Source organism: Gymnodraco acuticeps, unplaced genomic scaffold (genome assembly GCF_902827175.1).
Source record: "Gymnodraco acuticeps unplaced genomic scaffold, fGymAcu1.1, whole genome shotgun sequence".
NCBI lineage: Eukaryota > Metazoa > Chordata > Actinopteri > Perciformes > Bathydraconidae > Gymnodraco > Gymnodraco acuticeps.
Genome location: NW_022992028.1, coordinates 27926 through 47358, shown reverse-complemented (window position 1 = coordinate 47358; position 19433 = coordinate 27926). Strand labels below are relative to the sequence as shown.

The 19433-nt window shown below is 42.3% G+C and overlaps 1 protein-coding gene across 1 annotated transcript; it reads right to left on the bottom strand.

Moving 5' to 3' along the window:
* Nucleotides 1-5626: 5626 nt before the first annotated feature.
* LOC117536620 (enolase 4-like) lies at nt 5627-18056 on the bottom strand (the record flags this gene model as incomplete). Its single annotated transcript, XM_034201554.1, has 3 exons — nt 17859-18056; nt 7431-7559; nt 5627-5796 (listed from the first exon to the last, which is right to left on the bottom strand). Coding segments are annotated over exons 1-3 (452 nt in total), but the record flags the coding sequence as incomplete, so codon positions are not given.
* Between the last annotated feature and the right edge of the window lie 1377 nt (nt 18057-19433).

Below are 19433 nucleotides of genomic sequence, written 5' to 3'. Positions count from 1 at the left end.
TCTACCCGCTGAGCCACTCAGATCGCAGTGGATTTCCCAGGAAAAGATGACGACTACCTGATAACTGCATGGTCAGATATCAGACGCCAGGTAGCAGCAACCCTACCTACCCCCTGCCACTGGTCCACTTCACCATCTCCAACCCGGTGACTTCGTGCTGGTCAAGGACTTCCGGAGAAAGAGCTGGAAATCCAACCGTTGGCAATGTCCCTACCAGGTGCTCCTCATCACCCAGACAGCGGTCAAGGTCACCGAGAGAGCCACGTGGGTCCACGCCAGCCACTGCAAGGTCGTAGTCACAGGCCAGGAGAGACGGTAGAAACAGACGACAACAAGTGATGTGTCCTAGTCACCAACGAAAGACGACAACAAGTACCACCAGCACCACACTGGCACCACATACACCTAATCTCACACTGCACACACAGGATGTCATGAGCCAGTGCCAGCTAAGCTGTTTCATATGCCTCTGGTTCCTCGTTTGTGCTATCATTGTGTGGGGACTCATTGACCTTGTCACAAAGTCATGAGCGATTATTTACGAGGTCTAAAAAATCCATAACAACTGTCGACCGAGTTATCTGGTTTTCGTTTGGAGATGTCGTCCAGCGAAAAACTGCAACCCCTCCATGGTCAGGGTCAAGGATATACATCAGATAGCAACATGGATTTAGGAGTCTACAACAGATGGGCCCTCGCCCAAGGACATTCCTGTACGGTACTATGTTTTCGGTGTTTTTTCACACCAGGTTCATCAAAGGGTCGTCCTGATTACACATACTGAAGAACTTTTCATGATATTGATGCGTGGAGTTTTACGGATGTAATATGTATGTGTTTTTACGATTTTATCTGTTGCCAGTTTGATAAACTTTGCGTTTGAAAAGAGGGTGTTGAGATCTTCATATGAAGTGAATACTTAAAACGAAAGTTAATTGAGATCATGGTATGAAGTGAATACTTAAAAAAACGAAAGTTAATTATAAATCATACATGATCAATCATATTCTTGTATAAACCCATAATGAGAATGCTTCTTGACAGTTTTTGAATATGTATCTATGCTTACAATTTTTTCTGTTGCTATTTGAGAACTTTGCGTTTTGAAAAGAGGGTGTTGTGAGTTTTCATAGTATGTTTAATACTTAAAAACGAAAGTTAGTTATAATCAAATATAATCAATTATATTCTTGTATAACCCACAATGAAAATGCTTCATATTTTAGGTTTTCTATGGTTACAGTATAAACAAAACCAAGTGGGTTGTTTAGGTTGAGTTTTCTTCCTCTCCTCTGGCAGCAGTCCAGAGAGAGGGGGGGGGGGGGGCTTCACACTAAGGGGAGAAACATTAAGAGGCCAAAGAGAGTTCATGTCCTTTTTACCTCATATGAAAGGATGTCTTATCCCATAACAGCTGTGGAACATGTTGGGACATGTTCAGCCTTGTACATTATGCGCATGCGCGGTTTTCAACTGAATTGGGTGTAAGAGGAGGAGTTTGTTTTTTTGGGTTTAGGATCCAGTTTTTTTAGCATAAAGAGACTGGTTTTTTAAGAGAGCGCGAGAGAGGGGGGGTGACCCCTGGTAGACTCTCTCCGGGTAGGCTGTGTGCTTCAGAGCTGGGTTAATAGCTCTCGGTAAGGTCCTTCTAGACGGGGTAAATATCTCTCGAATTTATTGGTTGTTGGCTGAGTGGAATGATTTGATGAGAGAAAGTGTGTGAACCTTTATAAATACCGCGACCTGTGGGGAAAACATCTGGTCCCCCGAATTTTGCGGATAGGAATGTGTTTTTGAAAGGTTAATCCGCCGTCTGTGTCGGAAAAAGTGTTTGAAAATTATAAATACCGCGACCTGTAAGGACCTTCCTTCGAATTTTGCGGACAGGAATGGGTTTTTGAGTGTTAATCCGCCGTCTGTGTCGGAAAAAGTGTATGAAACTGATGTGAATAAATGGGTGAATGAAAAGTTGAATGCGCTTTTTATTGTCACCGGTCTTTTTACGAGGAAATACCTCTAAATTCTATCGGGAGAATTTTAAAATGTCACAACTGAAATGGGCAGTTGAAATTAAAACATTTTGGTAATAAATGTAAGACTGTGAATTAAAGTTTCATTTGAACATGATCACAGCACGGTTTTTTTGTTAGGATGATTATAATGTTGTAAAGAGAGAAGGTAAAAACCCTGTATTAGTTTGGACCTATTTTTCTTCAAATAAACTGAATCCCACCTGTTGGATTGGGATCCTTTAAAAGACACCTGTGCCCTCCTCTCCTGCGTCAAAGGTAAGATTGCACCCTGCCACACACACTTAGGTAGGAGCACACTCCATTTACTGATATCAAAATCCTTCGGGATCGCTTAAACAGATTAAAAAAGAGTTGTCTGAATTGAAACAGCAGTTAATTGAAACCTTGGTTCTTCGGGAAGTTAATAGAGGTGAGATCTTGCTGACGTTGGTGGATCTGAGCCACGCAGCAAACTTACATAGACTCAATAATCTTCGGAAAGGTCAATTAGGAGGTCAGAATAATTTGCCGGAATAAATTATCAGGACCTCTCAATACTCTAAACAGGTTGCATAGCAACCCTGTCTCCTAAAAATTACGTTCCCACAGAACTAAACTGCATTCTGAATTACGTTTAGCTAGAAACGTATTTACTCCCACGTTACGTTCGTTATGAACGTATCTCAAATACGTTTATTTTCTACATATCTTCTAGAAACATATTTTCTCCTACGTTACGTTTCTTATGAACGTATCTTAAATACGTTTATTTCTACATATCTTTGCCATTTATTGTCTTGCTTATAATAATGATAATAGTCATTTATAAATATCATTTTAGAGCACACATTGAAATCAGTAGGTGAGGCTGTAATCTCGCCAGCTGTTACTCTCATGAGCGAGGCAGAAAATAATAGTTTTAACATACCAAAAAGCTGCTGTGTCGTTTATTGCACCTCAAACATTAACACAAATCCAGAGTTACGTGTTTCTGTACTTCCTCTAAGAAGAAAGGACAGTAACAGAAGAGGCTTGTTTGAGATAAACGAGACCGACGCAGACCTGCGCAATTTCGATCAACGTCTTGCTAGTGCGTTGCATGATGGTTAGACATTTTGTCCGACTTGCTCTGGAGGCTCGCCTACATGAGACGTTGAAATCTCGCGGGACAAAGACGCCCGCAGCCTTGAGAGCGAGGCGCGGCGAGGCGGCGCAGTTCCTTTCCACGGGCTGCGGAAGCGAAATGCTTGATGGGAAACGACTCGCTGGTATCTCGAGCTGAGCGCTCATTGGTGGTTTTTACCCCGTGCTGCTGATGAAGCTCTCCAATTGGCTCGGCAAAAGTTTGTTGTTGTTTAGTGTCAGTTTTACGTCGCCACATCCATTCCCATTTTTCATCATTGTTCCACAATGTTTATCATCATGAAATTAATATCTAGCCTATATATTTTATACTATACTTGCACTGCTTACCGTTTTCATACTTTATATATCTTAGCATATTCATACCCACTGTTCATACTGCTCACAGGCTGATATCTAGTGTATTCATACCCCTCACTGTTTATTCATCATTCAATTCATTCTATATTTTATTCTGTAGATTGTGTACATTACTTTTCACTTTACTGCTTGTTGCACCTGGTTAGAAGCTAAACTGCATTTCGTTGTCTCAGTACCTGTAATATGTGCAATAACAATACAGTTGAATCTAATCTTGAGCAGGAACAAATGTATTTACTTAGTACATATCTGACATTAACGATTAAACACATGTGTGCATTCTTTATAAATGCAAACCGAGTCAAACCGACTCCGGAGGTGGCGGTATGCACCTTCAAGTTGTTTGCAATCCGCCAAAAAACCGAGAGAAGAAGAAGAAGAAGAAGAAGACGAAGCCGACTCCGAGCCGTCCGACTTCAGACGAGCTTTTTGAGACCTCCCCCGGCTGCGATCGGCTATTCTCGTCTACTTTCGAGGCGAGCCGCAACGCGTCTCAAACAAGCCTCTTCTTTTATTGTCGTTTCTTCTTAGAGGAAGTACAGAAACACGTAACTCTGGATTTGTTTTAATCTTTGAGGTCAATAAACGACACAGCAGCTTTTTGGCATGTTAAAACTATTATTTTCTGCCTCGCTCATGAGAGTAACAGCTGGCGAAATTACAGCCTCGCCTACTGATTTTAATTTAACCATATATCGAGCCCGATTCTCGATTTCAAATGTGTGCTCTAAAATTGATATTGATATACTTTATTAATCCCCGTGGGGAAATTGTTTCTCTGCATTTGACCCATCCTAGTGTTAGGAGCAGTGTGCTGCCATTTTGAACGGCGCCCGGGGAGCAGTGTGGGGAACGGTGCCTTGCTCAGGGACACCTCGGTACACCTCGGTAGCACTTGGTCTTGCCGGGACTTGAACTGGTGACCTTCCAGTTGCCAAGCCAAGTCCCTATCGACTTCGCCACCACCGCCCAAAAAATTATATTTATAAATGACTATTATCATTATTATAAGCAAGACAATAAATGGCAAAGATATGTAGAAAATAAACGTATTTAAGATACGTTCATAAGAAACGTAACGTGGGAGAAAATATGTTTCTAGAAGATATGTAGAAAATAAACGTATTTGAGATACGTTCATAACGAACGTAACGTGGGAGTAAATATGTTTCTAGCTAAACGTAATTGAAAATGCAGTTTAGTTATGTGGGAACGTCATTTTTAGGAGACAGGGTTGTGCATAGCGACACTTATTGTTTAGGTGTCTTTTAATAAGCAGGTAGTCCTATCATTAGCTAGAACTAGCAAGATCTGATCGATATGGACATAAACGCGAGTGAAGTCTAATCTGACGGGAGATCAGCTGGAAACTCTGGTTGTTATGTCTGAACAATTTCCACTGCTTAATGTTTCAAATTTGAATCAAGATAGGCAGAGCAATTTCAATTAAGCATTGTTCACATTAACCCCCACCCCATAATGATTTATAGTACTCCTTAAGCTTTTCTATGGGTCAGGAGGAGACATAATGCAAAAGCAACCAATAGAAAAAGCTCAGTGCATCAATATGATATGATGGGCTGTGATAATAGGCAAACAAGTTCCGAGCGCAACCCCGAAGGGTCCCCCTTTGTCAGTTATTTAAGTTAATACATTTTGGAATTCCAACATTTCTTCTGTAAAGTTATAAACCACTGGTTAAGCTTATTAAATAAGCTCCTTAGTGACGTGACCACCGGGCTCAGGAATGTTTCATCCAACCAGAACTGCAACGCTCCCTCTGAGAAACCAGGGACACATCCAATGAGCGTGAAATTGGAACATTTCAAATGGCAAAGTATTTGGTTTCTCCCAGAATGTTTCTTAGTACCAATATTTGTCAGCAGCATTTGACAAAAAGAAAAATGAAAATGAATGATTCAAGGATAGCTACTTTTGAAAGCAGGTTTTTCAAAACGACAACAAAACAAAATGTGGACAAATGTAAAATGTACATACAAATAACTGCACACATCTTTATTAGATCAGTGGAATACGTGGAAACAGATGGCGATATCGCTACAAAAGAGCAAATCCACCACGGTAAAATAGAAAAACCACCTGAACACTACCTGAGCATGTGGTCCACCTCGGACTGCTCGCAGGGGTTCGTGCCCTTCAGCATGGTGCTCAGAGGCTCATTGATCCACTGAGCAGCAGTCCTCACGTCAGCAGCCCTCTGCTGGTCCAGGAGAGCCTCCTTGGGCCCAGAGAGGCTGGAGACAGCAGCTGAGGACATGCTCTGAACACCAACAAGGACAAAGGTCTTTAAAAACAAGACAACAAGCTACTTTTCACAAACATGTCACACTTGATATTGATGACATGGATAGGGGGGGGGGGGGGGGGGGGGTGAATATGGGTTAATATCTTGTATCGCCTTCTCATCTCTCGTCTTCCGCAACATCCTCTTCCCAGCACACCCTTGTTTTCACTGACCACTTGCACTGCTTTTTGCTGTCATTACACATTAGTGCTAATGGTGCAGACTGACAATAGCCCCCCCCCATCATGACCCTGGAGCACAGCTGTGTGTCTTAATAAAAACAAACATTTATTAAGTCAGCTTAAATGGACAGAAAAGATTGTGGATGTGTTTGGGTTGCGCTGGATTGGCCTCCGAAATGAGTGAACTAATTTTTGTATTCATATTTTCATTTCCTGACACTCAGGTCTTCCAAAATAAAGCTTAATTGAAAATTATAATCATTGACAAAAGCCTAATTTGATCTTCATGTGATTTACATAATATACCTCACATTTCTGCAGCTATCAATACAAAACTTCCAAGTTTCTAGTGGCTCAGCAATTTATTTCCTACTCACAAGACTCAATAGAAAACATACTTATTACGCCAATGAAATAAAAGCCCTACATTAGTTTCCTGTATGGCTTACACTAGGTGTTAAGGTTTTGATGATCACTTTTAGGGATACATAGGATTTCCTGTTAACAAAATATGAGCCCGAATTCAGCCTGAAATCCTCTGGTAGTCTTTGTTAGCAGTGGTAATAGCAGTGTGGGGGGCGGTGGGCTTTGCAGGTAAACACCTGTATAATCTACCGCTGAATGCAGGCACATTTCTTACATAAACCTCACCTTTGACAACATTATTTGAGAATAGCTTTCTCTTAAATTGTTTTGTGTTTTTGTGTTGTTATAAATCTTAATCTTTGTTTGGTATTTGAATAGATTATCCAACACATAGGATTTACGAACAGTGTCTTTGGACAGATGGTGTCCTATGCTTTGCAAATGGTAAACCCCCTTAAGGCAACATTGTGATTTGTAGCTTTAGGCTATGTAAGTAAAGTTACAAGGAAAAGACTTGACTTAGTTATTATAATTATCATAATATATCATTGCACGGAGGAACTGGCCCCCTCCTTCTGACAATGGTGTGATAGCACTCAGTAATACTGTTGAGTAAAAGCATTGATGCATCCCTATTGGCTCAGCCCTGGTTGTGTGTCCTCAGCTTGACCTCGGTTCATCGTGTCACATCTCATCTTTCTGGCTTTTGTGATACAGTAAAAACTGAAATGGCAAGGGTCAAAGGTCAGGGTCGGTTTTCTGATTGGTATCGTCTTTGCTCGCTTCTTGCCTCCAGCTGCCTCTTCACATCGGAGCCTTCTGCATGTTTGAGAGGCCCCTCACTGTCACTTCAAACCATTAGCACACCACTAATGAATCCCATCTCCTTTGTTAAACCTTTATTTGTTCAATCTTTACGCTCGATGCATTCACTGAACTGAATATGTAAATCTGCAATATCAGTCCAAGCAGGAAGTTATATTTTAACATCTGATGTGAGGAAATAATATATAGCTGGTTCTGATTATATAATTAAAGGCCAAAAGTACTCATAAGTTTTACCTTTTCTTTGTTGCAGACAATGCAGAAGACCTCTGCCTCAATGGAGAGTTGTCCTCTTGCATCATAAACCTCCTTTCCCCTCAGCCGGCTGATCCTCGGGGCTGCACACAGCTTTTGAAAGTAGTCTGCCTAAAGTGACAGTTAATGGTATAAGAAATTAGAAAATGACTCAATTCAAAGTATTAATATTTAAAATAACATGAACATTAAACAATAACAACAAAATATACTGTTTGTAGAAAACCAAACTCAAAACCATTTTCCTGCATGGGTTGCATTTTGAAGAGAACAAATTAAAACATAGTTTGACAAAGTCACAAATAAAGGAATCTTTGATAGGAGGTCAAATTCATTATAAAAGTAATTTATTTTTCAATGTTGTTATCAAGCTAATAATGTGAACAAATCAACAGGAAATGCCAACACTTCATGTGTGATGTTAAAAGGTATTTTTCATAAAGTCATACAGCTTTTTGACTCAATTAAGACCTGAAAATCTCATGACATAAACTTTGGGGAGTGAAGAACAGTTTCTTCTGACCAATTTGCTCTGAAGGATGATATGTGTGTAGGTTTTTAATGTAACCTACTGTAGCACTACACCAGCTGATTCAATATTTATTTTATCATGTTTACCCCTAACACCTCCGTCTTGCCCTCCCCACCTTGGCATGTCCTTTGATTGGTTTTAGATCCAGCATCTTGCTACCCTACCCATACAACAAGGTACAAAGGTAATGAAGCAGCATGAAGTTCACATTAGGAATCATTGTCCAAGGAACACAAAGAGACTGCTATCAGGAATGAGTTTTAATGTCAAATGTATTAATGCCTGACATTTTTGGCCAGTGCCCCTGCAACACTGGACTGAGCTTGGACCCCCTGTGGCCACATCGGAAATAGGAGTCTCTGTTAATACCGTTTGTAGTGGTTTTGCAGTTAATATTGTGCTGTTAGTTGAGCCAAAGTTGTGCTTAGTGCAGTACAGTTACCTCAGGGTAGCCACTGGCCAAATTGGGGCACTTAGCGAAATGTTGTCATGAGACCGGGGCCATTTCACTAATTCCCCCTCCTCGACTCCTCGACTCCTCGGTCCTCCGGTAGTGACACGGAAATGGATTTCAGCGTGCCATGTTGAAGGACATCTCATTTCTCTAAATGCACTTTGAGGACCGAGGATCGAGCATCGAGGAGGCTCTCTGGAGGAGCTATAACCGAGGATACACTGATGGTTCCTCCGCAGATGTATTTCCGGCAACAGTGCCGTTAAAAGAGTCGTGACGCACGGCCGGACTTATCTCAGCCAATGACAGCTCTGCATGCATCCCCTGGATATTATTGTAGTAACTGCTTTCATCGCAACGCGATGTTTACAATGAGAACATCTGTGAGGTCCGTGCAGAAAGCAGAGCAGTGTGTATAATATATATCACTCAGTATAACAGGCCTACATTACTCTCTGTATTTGCTTTAGTTTAGTCGATATCTACAAACAAAGAGTCGATATTTGTCTAAAACCATTTAGTGCTTCACATAATAAAATACACAACGGCTGTAGCCTGATATATTATATGCTTTGGGAGCTGTAGGTGTGTGTGTGTGTGTGTGTGTGTGGTACAGTGTGTAGGTGTGTGTGGTACAGTGTGTAGGTGCGTGTGGTACAGTGTGTAGGTGCGTGTGGTACAGTGTGTAGGTGCGTGTGGTACAGTGTGTAGGTGCGTGTGGTACAGTGTGTATGTGTGTGTGTGTGTGTGTGTGTGTGTGTGTGTGTGTGTGTGTGGTACAGTGTGTAGGTGCGTGTGGTACAGTGTGTAGGTGCGTGTGGTACAGTGTGTAGGTGCGTGTGGTACAGTGTGTAGGTGTATGTGGTACAGTGTGTAGGTGCGTGTGGTAGCAGTGTGTAGGTGCGTGTGGTACAGTGTGTAGGTGTGTGTGGTACAGTGTGTAGGTGTGTGTGTGTGGTACAGTGTGTAGGGTGCGTGTGGTACAGTGTGTAGGTGCGTGTGTGTGGTACAGTGTGTAGGTGTGTGTGGTACAGTGTGTAGGTGTGTGTGGTACAGTGTGTGTGTGTGTGGTACAGTGTGTAGGTGCGTGTGGTACAGTGTGTAGGTGCGTGTGGTACAGTGTGTAGGTGTGTGTGTGGTACAGTGTGTAGGTGCGTGTGGTACAGTGTGTAGGTGCGTGTGGTACAGTGTGTAGGTGTGTGTGTGTGGTACAGTGTGTAGGTGTGTGTGGTACAGTGTGTAGGTGTGTGTGTGTGGTACAGTGTGTAGGTGCGTGTGGTACAGTGTGTAGGTGTGTGTGTGTGGTACAGTGTGTAGGTGTGTGTGGTACAGTGTGTAGGTGTGTGTGTGTGTGTGTGGTACAGTGTGTAGGTGTGTGTGGTACAGTGTGTAGGGTGTGTGTGTGTGTGTGTGGTACAGTGTGTAAGTGCGTGTGGTACAGTGTGTAGGTGCGTGTGGTACAGTGTGTAGGTGTGTGTGTGTGTGTGTGGTACAGTGTGTAGGTGCGTGTGGTACAGTGTGTAGGTGCGTGTGGTACAGTGTGTAGGTGTGTGTGTGTGGTACAGTGTGTAGGTGTGTGTGTGTGGGTACAGTGTGTAGGTGTGTGTGTGTGGTACAGTGTGTAGGTGTGTGTGGTACAGTGTGTAGGTGCGTGTGGTACAGTGTGTAGGTGCGTGTGGTACAGTGTGTAGGTGCGTGTGGTACAGTGTGTAGGTGCGTGTGGTACAGTGTGTAGGTGTGTGTGTGTGGTACAGTGTGTAGGTGTGTGTGGTACAGTGTGTAGGTGTGTGTGGTACAGTGTGTGTGTGTGTGTGTGGTACAGTGTGTAGGTGCGTGTGGTACAGTGTGTAGGTGTGTGCGTGTGGTACAGTGTGTAGGTGTGTGTGTGGTACAGTGTGTAGGTGCGTGTGGTACAGTGTGTAGGTGCGTGTGGTACAGTGTGTAGGTGTGTGTGGTACAGTGTGTGTGTGTGTGTGTGGTACAGTGTGTAGGTGCGTGTGGTACAGTGTGTAGGTGTGTGCGTGTGGTACAGTGTGTAGGTGTGTGTGTGGTACAGTGTGTAGGTGCGTGTGGTGCAGTGTGTAGGTGTGTGTGTGGTACAGTGTGTAGGTGTGTGTGTGGGTACAGTGTGTAGGTGCGTGTGGTACAGTGTGTAGGTGCGTGTGGTACAGTGTGTAGGTGTGTGTGTGGTACAGTGTGTAGGTGCGTGTGGTACAGTGTGTAGGTGTGTGTGGTACAGTGTGTAGGTGTGTGTGGTACAGTGTGTAGGTGTGTGTGTGTGGTACAGTGTGTAGGTGCGTGTGGTACAGTGTGTAGGTGTGTGTGTGTGGTACAGTGTGTAGGTGTGTGTGGTACAGTGTGTAGGTGCGTGTGGTACAGTGTGTAGGTGTGTGTGTGTGTGTGGTACAGTGTGTAGGTGCGTGTGGTACAGTGTGTAGGTGCGTGTGGTACAGTGTGTAGGTGCGTGTGGTACAGTGTGTAGGTGTGTGTGGTACAGTGTGTAGGTGCGTGTGGTACAGTGTGTAGGTGCGTGTGGTACAGTGTGTAGGTGTGTGTGTGTGGTACAGTGTGTAGGTGTGTGTGGTACAGTGTGTAGGTGTGTGTGTGTGGTACAGTGTGTAGGTGCGTGTGGTACAGTGTGTAGGTGTGTGTGTGTGGTACAGTGTGTAGGTGTGTGTGGTACAGTGTGTAGGTGCGTGTGGTACAGTGTGTAGGTGTGTGTGTGTGGTACAGTGTGTAGGTGCGTGTGGTACAGTGTGTAGGTGCGTGTGGTACAGTGTGTAGGTGCGTGTGGTACAGTGTGTAGGTGCGTGTGGTACAGTGTGTAGGTGCGTGTGGTACAGTGTGTAGGTGCGTGTGGTACAGTGTGTAGGTGCGTGTGGTACAGTTGTAGGTGCGTGTGGTAGCAGTGTGTAGGTGCGTGTGGTACAGTGTGTAGGTGCGTGTGGTACAGTGTGTAGGTGCGTGTGGTACAGTGTGTAGGATGCGTGTGGTACAGTGTGTAGGTGCGTGTGGTACAGTGTGTAGGTGCGTGTGGTACAGTGTGTGTATGTAGGCCCGTCACGATAATTAAGTTTGTTGGACGATACATTTTCCCGGAAATGATTGCGATAAACGATAATATTGTCGGCACCGTTGTAAGACCACTTTAGACCACTGACATAATGATAATAATTCAAGTACATCCTTTCAAACTGAACTTTTTATTGAACATTCAACATTGCAAATGAATGTGAAATAATATTCAAATATATAAATGATATGTAATAAATAAAACAAATGAATTAAATTATAATAAATTAATTAAATCACACACAACCAAAACAATCAATTAAATAGACTCAGGCTGGAAAACAGAGCTCTCTCTATCTATCTATCTATTTATATATATATATATATACACACATTGTCTCACAAGCAAAAAAAAACCTCCTTAAAACAACACTCAAGTGTACAGTCTACTGTCCATACAAAGACCCAGATGCCTCAACAGGCCATATCCAAATCTGTATTTCAAAGTTTTCGAGCAAGGAACACCAACATGTTTGCATTGTCAAATGCATCTTTGATTGTAAACTGTCGGGAAGGTGGGGGCTCTCGAGCTGCTGTGTTTGCTCCCAGCTGGGAAAACGGAATGGGGTGGTTGTGTTTTAGGTGTAGTTTAAGATTTGTGGTTTTGCCTGCTTTTGTCGCTGATTTTTTTAAACAACTGCGACATACCGGCTCATTCAAATCCGTAGGTTGGCCTCTTTCATTTGGCTTGAATCCAAAATACTGCCACATCGGAGATGTGTAGTTTTTTTGTAACCAATTCCATTTAAATTCCCCTCCAGTAAGTCACACGTTGTCTCCCGTTTGTCGCTATATTATTAATTTGGATGCTACACTGCTGCACGTGCATGCGGAGTGTGGGGCCGTTTCTCAATATCGAGGATTCTGGCTTCCAAGCCAATATTTCAAGGATGCTACGTCATCGAGTGCCGCCGAAGGACTGTTCCAATCTCCAGCATACTTGGAATTCCACCGAGGCCGCGTCCTTGGTTTGGGGGAAATTTCGAGGCTGCACATGGGTAGACTTCGCGTCCTTAAAATCCCCACAATGCTTTGCGCACGGACCAATTTAAAAAACCCTTGTGGAGAATTGCTGAACCGACGCAGCACACATTGAAATGTAAGTATGTAGTGGCGTAGAACATGTGTTGGTAAATATGTTACTTTGTTACATTTGTTTGTTATCACCAAAATGTGTTCTGTGAAAGTAAAGCAAGTTCATAATTAGATAGACATCGTGAGGTATTTATTTTCGGTACAGTTTATGTTGAAACCGTTAGAGAGGCACACTTGTTAGCCTGTTCCATTCTTCTTCGTTTTCCGAAGCCGTGGCTTGGAAGCATACTTGCTTAGTTTCTGAAGGAAGTGACTTGGAAGTACGCGACTACCAAGCATCCTCGCGATTGAGAAACACCCTCTGACTCCTGTCCTGGCTGTGTGTCAGCCCCGCCCCTCACAGCCTGGCTAAAACGCTGGTCACATCCTTATGTAAACGGCAATTTATCGAGCTCAGAAAAGTTATCGAGTCCATTTTTATTTATCGTACGATAAGTCAATTTATCGATTATCGCGACAGGCCTATGTGTGTGCGTAGATGCAGCGGACAGACAGGTCTCAGTTGGTTTGGTGTCCTATGCTTACTTTTAATACTTGTAAATAAAACATTTGGCCCGTAATTTATTTTCCTCATTGTAGCGACCAGAGAGATGGGGGGGGGGGGGGGGGGGGGGTATATCCAGTCTATGATAGTGTTACGTTATTATGAGAGTGCTCTCATACTTTGATTCTGAAGTTGTATATATTTATATAAATACAATGTTTCCACTTTATACATTCAGCAGCGCCGCTGCTTAATGTATGCTCGCCGCTGCTACGGGGCGCCAGCCAGGCACCAACATTTTTTAATTATATTATACATTAAAATAATAATACATGACGCTCGTGTCATCGCCACGGAGGAGCACACAGCCTCTGTGAGCGAGCGAGACAGAGAGAGCGAGAGCTAGAGAGCACACCTTTATCTATTTAATATAGTTGTAAAAAATAAAGTAAGAAATCATTCCAATGTGTACCATAGGACAGTAAAAACAACTAAAAACAGTTTAAAAGGGGATTGATTAATAAAATATGCATAAATAAAAAGAAAGAATGCTAACCAGGTAACATAAGATAAGAATAAACAAGTATAAATGATTTGTTATATGTTGTGATCATATTCTAAAGATGTTTGGATTATTGAAAAGTAAACAGCTCCCTTTCATCTGAGTGTTGAGAGCTGTATCCATACATTCATGTGGTGCTCAAAGTGCACCAGATTGATGCTTTTCACTTCAACATTTAAAAACATCTTGTGTGCATGCCCCCGGACCCCCCTAGAGAATGTGAGGTCCACCCGGTCCACCCCCAAATAAAGAAGGTTAAAATAATTAAATTGCATACATTTTCTTTTGATTGTTTGTTATGTGGATGTTAATGATGATAATCGATAAATTGACTTATCGTACGATAAATAAAAATGGACTCGATAACGCTCAAGAAGGGGAAACACTGAAATATATATATAATATATACGTGTGTGTATTTGTCCGCATCTGTAGCCTGGTATTGTCTCATTACACCGCACTGTGAATGAATTAAAAGTAAATATATAAGTCATCATGAACACATCTGTCCATCAGACAGAGGGCTGCTGTGCCTCCTGTCATCATTAATGGACGTCTCTTTAAAATGACCGCTCAGAGGAGAGGAGTTCTCATTTCTCTAACTGCCTGCTGCTTCCCCCCCTCTCTCCTCGGTTCCCCTCCTCGACTCCTCCGTTCGCATATCCTGTGGGCAGGACTAAGACACGAGGATAGGATTCGAGGAGGGAGTCGAGGAGGGGAATAGTGAAATGAGAAAGGGCCCGGGAGTCCGTACACAAAACTCCCAACCCCCGGGGGGGAGTGGACTGGCGCAAATAATGACACCGCATTTGCGCATAAGATAAAGCCCCCAGCAAAATGAGGCCCTACGCACTGCACGTGTTCTGCGAGAGGGGCGGCCCCGAGTAACGAAGGTTGCGTTCCAATAGTCCATTTAGCTTAGGGACCTTCCTAACGGAGTGAAATGACCCGGAAGTACGTCACTGGCAGCCATGATAAGTGCCGTTCCAATTCTCCAAATGAAAGGAAAGGAGGTTTCAAACTTCCTTTATAACCTCCTTTAGCTTAGGAACCACTGGACCTCCCTTACCGAAAGGAGAGGAGAAAATGCTGCCCCACAATGCATTGCAGCCGCAGCATTTGCCGTCACACAACAGTCGGCCGTTCACGGACACAACCGATTATGACCGAGAAATGATATCATGAAAGTTACGGTGCTTATTAAGCATTTTAAAACGTATGTGGTAAGTTGCCAAAGTGCTTTTTTCTGAACGTTCATCAGTATTATAATCAAAAAGAGAAATATGAACGTTAGTTTTTACTGAAATGATCAAATAAAGTCAACATTTCACAGTCTTTACTGAGCTGTGTGGGGTTTGTTCAACTTTTAAAAGATGTTTGAATGGTGATATACACAGTGATAGATGTTAAGAACTAACGTTTATAATAAATACATCTGTATTGATTTTAAGATATTTTCATACAATCATACGTATTGGGATCATTTGTATTAATGTGGACCGGAGGGAGAGGGTGACGAGCATAAGTTTCACTTTCCTTTTTTATTTCAATTCCAACTTTGGTCATGAAGAATATGTTTCTCTGTTGTCCACGTTCATAAAGCAACAGCATCAGAGCACGGTGCAGAGTCTCTAGATGAGTTTACAGTAGTCCCTCGTTCTTATTAAACATCCATGTTGTAGTCCGCTGTATAGAAAACTATAGTTTCCCCACCATGGATGTATAATAAGAACTGGATACAGCGTGGGAGGCGGGGCCTCATTCATTCATATGAGAGTTGCTCATTAGCGCATGATGATAAAATGGCCCAATTTTTGAGAGAGTGAAACGTCACAGATTACCCAGCATGCCTGAGAAGTACCCGTATGTGCACTCATAGAGCATGCGCAACTTTAACCAAAATGCTCGTTCACATCAAGCACGTCAATTTGCGTACACGTAACAGCACCGCGCGTTCATGACAGCATGGTAATGGCTTGTTGTTATCATGGATTTGATATGAACGAGGCGGCAGTTAGCAGCTAGCGGCTAGCTAGTAATTATGCTAATGTACACATCAATCGTTATGTACTTATATTACGCTGTAACAGGATCTAGTGATATCCAACAGAGCTTCAAGCATGAAAGAATGATTGCACTGTATATATATATATATATATATATATATATATATATAGCCTATTTATATACAGTGCAATAAGCTTCTTAGTGCAATAATAAGCTACAGGGACGTTAATCTAACGTCGGTAATATTAACTTTATTTAATACAACATTTACAGTACAAGATTTACATCATACAGCCCATGTAGTATAATATTTTACAAATGATGAATTACAGCAAACATGTGCAATATATCCATTATTACAGCTCCGTGGGATGGCAGTAAGGCGATATGGTCCGTTGTTATTGTGCATCCATGGGTAAAGAGAAACTCATGTAGTGCTGAACACGTAACATGAACGTGCCGGGCGGCGCGGTCCCGTGGGTTAGATGCGCGTTCATAATGCAGAGGGAAATAACTCTCAGAATAACGTTATTAGCACATTTTTACAACTTGAGGAACGAATGTTTTTAATAAGGGCTATACAAACGTTCATACTGGGTAGTTTATTTAGTTTAAAAAAAATTATCCAACGAGTTACAGACCACTCTTTCTCCATGTAAATCAATGGGAAAACGTTTTTCCGGGCCCAGCAACCTAAAGGAAGTGTAGTACCGCCGTTTGGCCACAACGAATATTCTCATCAGACTCCGGCGCACTTCCTGGGGGCTTGGCTTGTTCCCCACAGCAGCAGACGCACATTCATGACGTCCGCTGGCGCATCATAAACACGTCGGATAGTGAAAGTGCATTCGGATTCTCTAAAGTACCGGGTTGCATTCCGATAATCCAAAAATCAGCTCCTAAATTCTAACCCTATCTCCTATTCCTTGACCTCTGAGTGAAACGTCACGGGGTTAAGGGATAGTGGATAGGCGAATTCAAAAGGACTTAGGAGAAGAGACTGCGGTACTTTAGAGAATCCGAATGCACTTTCACTATCCGACGTGTTTATGATGCGCCAGCGGACGTCATGAATGTGCGTCTGCTGCTGTGGGGTAACTATGGAAACTACAGTTTTCTATACAGCGGACTACAACATGGATGTTTAATAAGAACGAGGGACTACTGTAAACTCATCTAGAGACTCTGCACCGTGCTCTGATGCTGTTGCTTTATGAACGTGGACAACAGAGAAACATATTCTTCATGACCAAAGTTGGAATTGAAATAAAAAAGGAAAGTGAAACTTATGCTCGTCACCCTCTCCCTCCGGTCCACATTAATACAAATGATCCCAATACGTATGATTGTATGAAAATATCTTAAAATCAATACAGATGTATTTATTATAAACGTTAGTCCTTAACATCTATCACTGTGTATATCACCATTCAAACATCTTTTAAAAGTTGAACAAACAACACAGCTCAGTAAACATTGTGAAATGTTGACTTTATTTGATCATTTCAGTAAAAACTAACGTTCATATTTCTCTTTTTGATTATAATACTGATGAACGTTCAGAAAAAAGCACTTTGGCAACTTACCACATACGTTTTAAAATGCTTAATAAGCACCGTAACTTTCATGATATCATTTCTCGGTCATAATCGGTTGTTTCCGTGAACGGCCGACTGTTGTGATGGCAAATGCTGCGGCTGCAATGCATTGTGGGGCAGCATTTTCTCCTCTCCTTTCGGTAAGGGAGGTCCAGTGGTTCCTAAGCTAAAGGAGGTTATAAAGGAAGTTTGAAACCTTCTTTCCTTTCATTTGGAGAATTGGAACGGCACTTATCATGGCTGCCACTGAGGGACTTCCGGGTCATTTCACTCCGTTAGGAAGGTTCCTAAGCTAAATGGACTATTGGAATGCAACCCCGCAGTCTCTTCTCCTAAATCCTTTTGAATTCTCCTATCCACTATCCCTTAACCCCGTGACGTTACACTCAGAGGTCAAGCAATAGGAGACAGGGTTAGAACTTAGGAGCTGATTTTTGGATAATCGGAACGCAACCCTAGTCTACATCCATGAGTCTGAGCAGTTAACAAAGTAGCAGCTAAATGAGCAAAGCGGCTGTTGCTGGATGAGAATGTAGCTAACGTTAGCATTAGCATCAGTTGAGCTGTTCGGGTGGTGCTTCCTGTTTCAGCGGGGATATAGCCTACCAGGTAACCGTGAACGTCTTCGGGCCTGTGGATGAAGAGCTGGTTCAGGGCCCTCTCTAGCTCCTGGGGGACTCTGTTGAGCCGGTAGAACTCTGCTGCTGCACTCTTCATGTGGTGCAGGTCCTGCTCCTCCTCAGAGAGCCTGTTAGCCATGTCAAGGTGTCTTCACTGTGTACGCACTCAGTATGTTGTGCGTTTCCATGGAAACAACCCATTCAAGTGACAGCAAGAGCCCAGGAAATCAGAGTGATCGTTGATGCCTGTGTATTTGCCATCTAATAAAAACGGAATATCTAAAATGAAAAATACCTCTATTCATTTCATGTATCTATTAACCATGACGGGTAAATTTGCTGCCATGTTATGAATGCAACCCTCTGCTTTGTAATGCTTTTCAAAGTAAAATGTAATTATAGGATTAGGCTTTAATTGGTATGCACCTTATCAACAGTAAATAGTTGGTTGGTGTAGTGATGTTGCACATGTTGTACATGTTGCTGCCTATAAGGGCAAACACATACAAAAAGTAGGCCCAGTTTAAAATAAAGATATAAGAAGAAACACACATATTCTATTGAAACATAAACCAACAGTGAAACAAAAACATGCGTTTGAGTTAGCCTAGTTGGAAAAAATAAAAATAATGTTCTTCAAAGTGTATAGTTCTTAAATGTAAAAAATATGCAGAGATATTTGTAAGATCGATGTATATTCTTTCAAACGTCTGCCTCGTATTAACTACTTTTATTAAAATACAAATACCATAGGGTGAGTGGATGGGTTTGGTTCCTGACTTAGGCTACTTCATTTTTAGAGGATTGGTACAGGCCGGATTTGTCCTTTTTGTGTGTTTAATATATGTCAATACTGTCACATATTAATTCAGCTAATAAGTGATACGTTAGACTAAAATGTTGAATTGAATTGAGGTAGGCTAACTGTTTTGGAGCATTATCAGACTGACAGCAGGCCGGTGTTCTATTCGACAGTCGCTGTCCAAATGACGAAGGGTTCTTCTACAACGGTAAACAGCCTTTTTGGATAAAGCACATCTTATTTATATTGTATTCATTATTGCTCAATGATCTGCTTGATTATTTGCTTGAAGGACTACTCCTTCTGTACATTGTTCCTGGCACTAAATAGCATGGGGCTCCTTTGATTGAACAACTTTTCAACATCTCACTGTCCTGTGATGGTGCATTCAGTGACACTATTATATTCACCAAAAAAAAAGAAAAGATAATGTTAAAAAATCTTCCCTTTTTCTTCCCTTTTCATACAAGAAATAGTTATTTATTTCGAAATATTCAAAATATTGCCAATAATAATATGAATGCTTGCTCAGCAGAAGCTTTTCAGTCCAAAGAAAATCATAATTCAGGGATGGCCGACAGACAGACAGAGACACACAGACACACACACAGACACACACACAACACACACACAGACACACACACACACACCCACACACACACACACAGACACACACACACACACACACACACACACACAGACACACACACACACACACACACACACACACACAGACACAGACACACAGACACACACACA